Source organism: Rhagoletis pomonella, unplaced genomic scaffold, assembly GCF_013731165.1.
Source record: "Rhagoletis pomonella isolate Grant_MI unplaced genomic scaffold, Rhpom_1.0 Rhpom_scaffold_00002, whole genome shotgun sequence".
In the NCBI taxonomy this organism is placed as follows: Eukaryota; Metazoa; Arthropoda; class Insecta; order Diptera; family Tephritidae; genus Rhagoletis; species Rhagoletis pomonella.
In genome coordinates, this window is record NW_023458556.1 from 39,858,474 (window position 1) to 39,863,852 (window position 5,379).

Sequence of the window (5,379 nt, forward strand, 5' to 3'; positions counted from 1 at the left end):
ACCATAATGAGTGAAAGAATTGCTCCAAATAAAAGTGTTCAGGTTACGTTAAGCTATACAAATAAATAAATATCGTGAGGCTAACTGGTTGTTAACTACCATTTTTTGCGTTGATTTTTAATAATTTTTTCTTTCTGGCGGAATCATTTGTACTTTTTTCTAAACAAATATTATTTCTTAAGAAATAAACTGCAGACGGGAATTCGCAATAAAATTTCAAAAAATCAACACCTTCTATTCTTAATCGCACTTGTTATACCAAATCCGCAAAAGCCGTCACAAAAAAATAAAAAAAGTCAATTCGTTTTTTTAGCCGATTGAATCTGACGCTTCATTAGACTAAAATTGTGTGGTCTATAAAACGTTCTAAAGACTCAAATTAAAAATTTTGAAATTGTCATGAAAATTTTGAATTTTTCTAAATTTTGTATAGTGTTTGAAACTTGGATTTCTAATTTTGATTGAAGCTTGGACAATATTTTTATATTTGCAAGGATATTCACCCCAGAAACGTAATCACCAGATATGGAGGAACTCGGTCCTCCTGCGGTATACTCCTGAACAGTTGGGCCTTGTGTTGTCAATTAGGGCGACATGGGAACCATGGGGCGCTATGTACCTCGATAACTCGATAAATTCTAAAACCTGTATGAATTTATAAATTTCAATGAATTTCACAAACACTAGACCGCGATAACTCGATAAAATTCGATAACGCTACAAATTTCGATAACTGTCGATAAATTTAGATAACTGAGTGTTTCCATAACTGCACAAATCCACAAATGTCTATCGCTCGATACACTCTGGTAACTACATAAAATTCGATAAATCGTGATAAATCGATAAATTAATGTAGTTCTAGAAATTGTGATTACCCAATATACTTTGAAAATTCCAAAAACTTCGATTCCATAAAGCGACAAATTTCCATAACTACTAACCATTTTCGCTAAATCCATAAATATCGATCATTTGAGTGAACTCGATCCATCACTAAAACTCGATAAATTCCGTTAACTCGATAAACTTCGATAACTCTATAAATTTTAATTTTTCTATTAATATTACTTCTTCAATAAATATCGTATGAAATAAAATTTCTTAACTTGACACATTTTGATGTTTCGTTCAATTTCTTTAACTCGATAACTATCGATACAGCTCTGAGACTCGATAAGCTTTGATACCCCAATATAAATGGATCAATTTCAATAACCTGATACACTCCGATAACTTAGTAAACATTGATGATCCGATAAATTACGATAACTATGTATAGACTTTGTTGATAAGAACCTTGATGATAATTAATTTTTGATTACTGGATATTGTATACATATATATTTGGATTCTTTTCGAAAAATTGCATTGAGTTTTCTCTCTTACTCTTATTATTATGTATTTTATGTATTATCATAATTTAGTCTTTATCTTAAATTTTGCCTTAATTTTTTTTTCATATTAATATTTATCTTTATAAAAAACTGGCATTTCAAATACGAAATGAAACGAAATGCGAAAACAACTCAAATTGAACAACAACCGTACACAAATACAAAAATATTCAAACGACGATTTTGGCCGTAAATTTCAACTAAATTGGAAATAATATAAACCCTGCTCATCTACAGAAAAATATAATTCTTATAATGATATTGGTTCGTGAAAACCGGCAAACGAACGGAGACAAATTTTATGTTATTGTATTAATATATATGTAGATGTATCTAAACAATCACATACTTAAACACTCCTAACCCACTGTGCGCCAATAGCGTCGCGTCACTTTAAAATATATTCGAGAATGGCATACGCATTCTATAAATAAGCGCTAAGTAATGCGGGACGTTGTGCGGGTGAGGATAAATAATTGCGGCGATGAATACTATAAAGTACTTTTAGATAAAATGTATGTATGTATGTGCTTCGGTTTTTGCATAGGTAACACAGTAGGCCTAGTGGTTGCAAAGAATATCGCGCATAAATATGTACATATATAGCCGTTAACAGCGTAGATATTTGTTTTGTTGTTTTGTATACAATATACTATCTACTTAAAGCTTTTTGTCAACTAGAGCAAGTGAAGGTATCAATGTGAAGCAATAAAAATGCAACAAATCGCAATAGTAAAAAATATTAACAAATAAAAACGAATACAAATTATAACGCAAAACTGATTAAAGCAGCTGATCAAATGTAAAACTAAAGTGAATCAATGAAAGAGCAGAAAAATTTCGCCTCTTCAAAATTCGGCATATTTATAAAAAAAATGTATGAGTGACATGCATACATATGTATGTACATACACATGTGCTTATACGAGTATTTTTAAATTTAATTTTTGTTTTCATTTTATTTTCATTTTATTTTGTTTGTTTGTTTCGTTTTGGCATACAGCCAGCGGATAAATGATGATCTTCATCTTCAGTTTTATCTCTGCAAGTGTACACGTACATATTTAAATAAAAAAAAATTTTGTATGAAATGACTTTTCATATGGGCGATTTTGTTGTTTAGCGTTGAGATATTTAGCTGATGCGGCATTGGACGAGTCAGCGTTAGGACAGCTGTCGCAGAAGGAAGTAGCACTGAGTACAGTGGTTGTGATTGAAAATTAACAAAGCGAATAGGTGAAAAAAATACAGTGAAAAACAAAAACAAATATATGTACATACATATGTAAATGTAAATAAATAAAAATTAATACAACAGGTGTGTTTGTGCGTCAACTACCAAAGACCAAAGACAATCTGAATAAGCGAAAAAAAAAATTTGTGAAAATGTGCACCTTTTGTTGATGAGCGAAATCGACGAACAGCTGTGCGCTAGCTAGCAAATGTTCATCGCCTACTCACGACCAACGGGCTGATCGATCACTCATACGCCCCTTAGTACCTTTGCATAATGTCTGAATTGTTTATGGACATTCAGCAGTGCCATATGGCTGCAGTGCTGACAAATGCAAAACAACACAAAAGCAAGCATAAAAATAACAACGACAACAATAACGATATTTATAGCAACAACAACAAATGCAGTTTCAGCAGCTCTAGAACACCTGATACAAACTGCTCATGGCAACGTTCAACAACAACTGGCGAGACGCACGCCTTCGACGCCGAGGGTAACGATGAAGTGGATGATGAGTTCGCGAATGTGTTGAGTTTACAGCTGCGAAAACCTAAGCATTGGCGTTGGGAGCTGAGTACAGCGCGTTCATGCGCAAATATAGCGCTGCCACGCATTCTGCTCTACGACCACAAAGGTCAGCTGTTGGTGGACGCGAATAGTCAGTTGGAGCAATGCTACAAACAGCCGCAAAATGAGCAGCCACGAAACGGGATGCGTCGAAATTCAATGCAGCCTGCGTCTGCGACTCAGCCACGGGCACGTAAGCGCGCCAACAAAGCGGCCACTACGAATTTGGCGCAATCGATAAGAAAAGCTTTGGATCGGCAATTCAGCGGTTTGCAAATACAAGAGGCCACACCCTCACCTGCATGTACACACAACTGCAGCGCGGCAACAACACCCACAACTGAGCAAAATTCCACGCTATCTTCAACCATTGACTTTTACACCAATGAACTGCCGGACTACAAGCTACAGCGGCGTGCCAATTCACTGAAAGGCGTGCGGTTTAAGGTCAACGACGATGCGAATGTAAATTGTGATGCTGTCGCCAATAAAAGCACACAGAATTCGTTCAACCTCGCCGACTTGCCAACACCGCCGTCTACGATTACGACCACTACCACGCCCACCAATTCTTCATCGTCCGGCCCGCGCGAAAAGCGTCGCTATCGACGCTCCCACAGTTCAGGCCGCTCACCAGCTACCTCCGAATCGATATTGGAACGTTTTAGCTTCAATAAGGGACGCTTCTCTTCGCCAGAATTTGCAGAGGAACATGAGGTGTACCATGCGCCGCGCTATTTTCTACGCACTAGCAAGGCGGGCACTTTGGTGGTGCAGCACGAAAGCTTTAGCCGCTATCGTCGTCGGCGTCGACTACGTAACTCATCCACAGAGAATGGGCAAAGCACGACAGGTAGTGGTTCGAAGAGTTCACTGAAAATGTCGGAAAGTGGGTCGCAGCGCCAGCTGAAAACAACGAATGCAAATGGAGCAGTGGGAGAGCGGCCGTGCGGCAGCCTGTTGAATATGGCCGAGCAGCAGCAAACGCTGGTGAAGCGTAAAACAGTGTTCCCTGTGCGGCGCTATCGCAGTGACGGCAATGTGCTGCTACATCAGCGAGTGTCTAGTTCAGGTGATGAGCAAGTCAGCGAGCGAGAGGATGATCGTGTTAGAGCGCGAGAAAGAGCGAAAATGCAGCAGTCACCGCGCAAATACGTCAGCCACAGAATACCGAGCAAAAAAGGTGAGTGGGCGCGTCCGAACATAATATAAATTCTTTTATTTTTGAATACACAATTAGGTTTTATTAGTATTTTACAACGTTTATTTGTTTATCCAAAACGAAATAAATAGTTTTTAACTGTCTGCATGTTTATACATATAGTTATTCCTATAATTTTCATTTCAGAACTGGTTACAATCGATCCAGAAAACGGTGTACAGCCAGGCGCTGTTAGCACAGAGTCAAGGTGATGGGCAATGCTTGCCCTGGGACGGTTGAGTTCATCTACCTCAACATCACGTACGTATGTATGTATGCAAAATTACATACATGTGCACTAAATTAGGAACGAAACATTTGTTTTATTTATGTTTTGTGTGATTTTTTATTATTTATTTACATACATACATGAAAGTGAAGAACGGGAAAAACAATCTAAGAAATTTGTTAGCTTTAAAGTTAATTGTGATTAAAAACTTAATGTAAATACATATGTAAATATATATGTACATACGTTTGAAAAATATAAGCAATTCAATACAAATTATTCCCTCATTTACTTTTGCCAGTTCACATTTTTCACATTTTTAGGTGGAAGAACGACTTGCACTACATCAGGAATTGACTTAAATGGATATTAAAAAAGTCCGTTCTAATTTCGTTGCCCATAATTTCATTAAAAAGTTTTTAATCCCATCTTATTATTCGGCTTATGTTGAACTTGTTTCTGTTTCATTTCGTGGGCGATGATACATAGGCCTTCAGAGTCTCTAAGACAATTAATTCGTTTAATTCCAAGATCTAAAAATATTTTTTTGAATTTGTAAACAAATCAGTTAATGTTGTCTTCTCATTTTCATATACCAGCTTAAGGATATATCAATATTTACTTTTGTAGGTTAGATTAAGTAAGGTAATGCTGGCTGACAATAAAAAGCGAGTCCTTGCCTGCTGTGAGCTGGACACTCGAAAATTATATGTTCCACACTTTTCTTGTAGTATTTACACTTACCAAA

General features: G+C 36.7%; 2 protein-coding genes across 2 annotated transcripts in view; one reads left to right on the forward strand and one right to left on the reverse strand.

Annotated features, from left to right (window-relative positions):
* LOC118753290 (aspartate and glycine-rich protein-like) overlaps window positions 1–2,459 on the reverse strand; it is a 3,892-nt gene extending 1,433 nt beyond the window's left edge. Inside the window, exon 1 of the mRNA XM_036488165.1 lies at window positions 2,399–2,459. Coding sequence (XP_036344058.1) covers window positions 2,399–2,459 — 61 coding nt within the window. The remainder of the gene's footprint in view (window positions 1–2,398) is intronic.
* LOC118734649 lies at window positions 2,419–4,785 on the forward strand. Its single transcript, XM_036464355.1, has 2 exons — window positions 2,419–4,384; window positions 4,550–4,785. The coding sequence occupies exons 1-2, from the start codon at window positions 2,908–2,910 to the stop codon at window positions 4,612–4,614; spliced, it is 1,542 nt and encodes a 513-aa protein (XP_036320248.1). The 5' UTR covers window positions 2,419–2,907; the 3' UTR covers window positions 4,615–4,785.
* Window positions 4,786–5,379: the final 594 nt, after the last annotated feature.

Coding starts and splice junctions, on each gene's coding strand:
- LOC118734649 (XM_036464355.1), top strand. CDS start 2,908: ATGTCTGAATTGTTTATGGACATTCAGCAGTGCCATATGGCTGCAGTG. Junction 4,385..4,549: donor CAGAATACCGAGCAAAAAAG/GTGAGTGGGCGC, acceptor TTTTCATTTCAG/AACTGGTTACAATCGATCCA.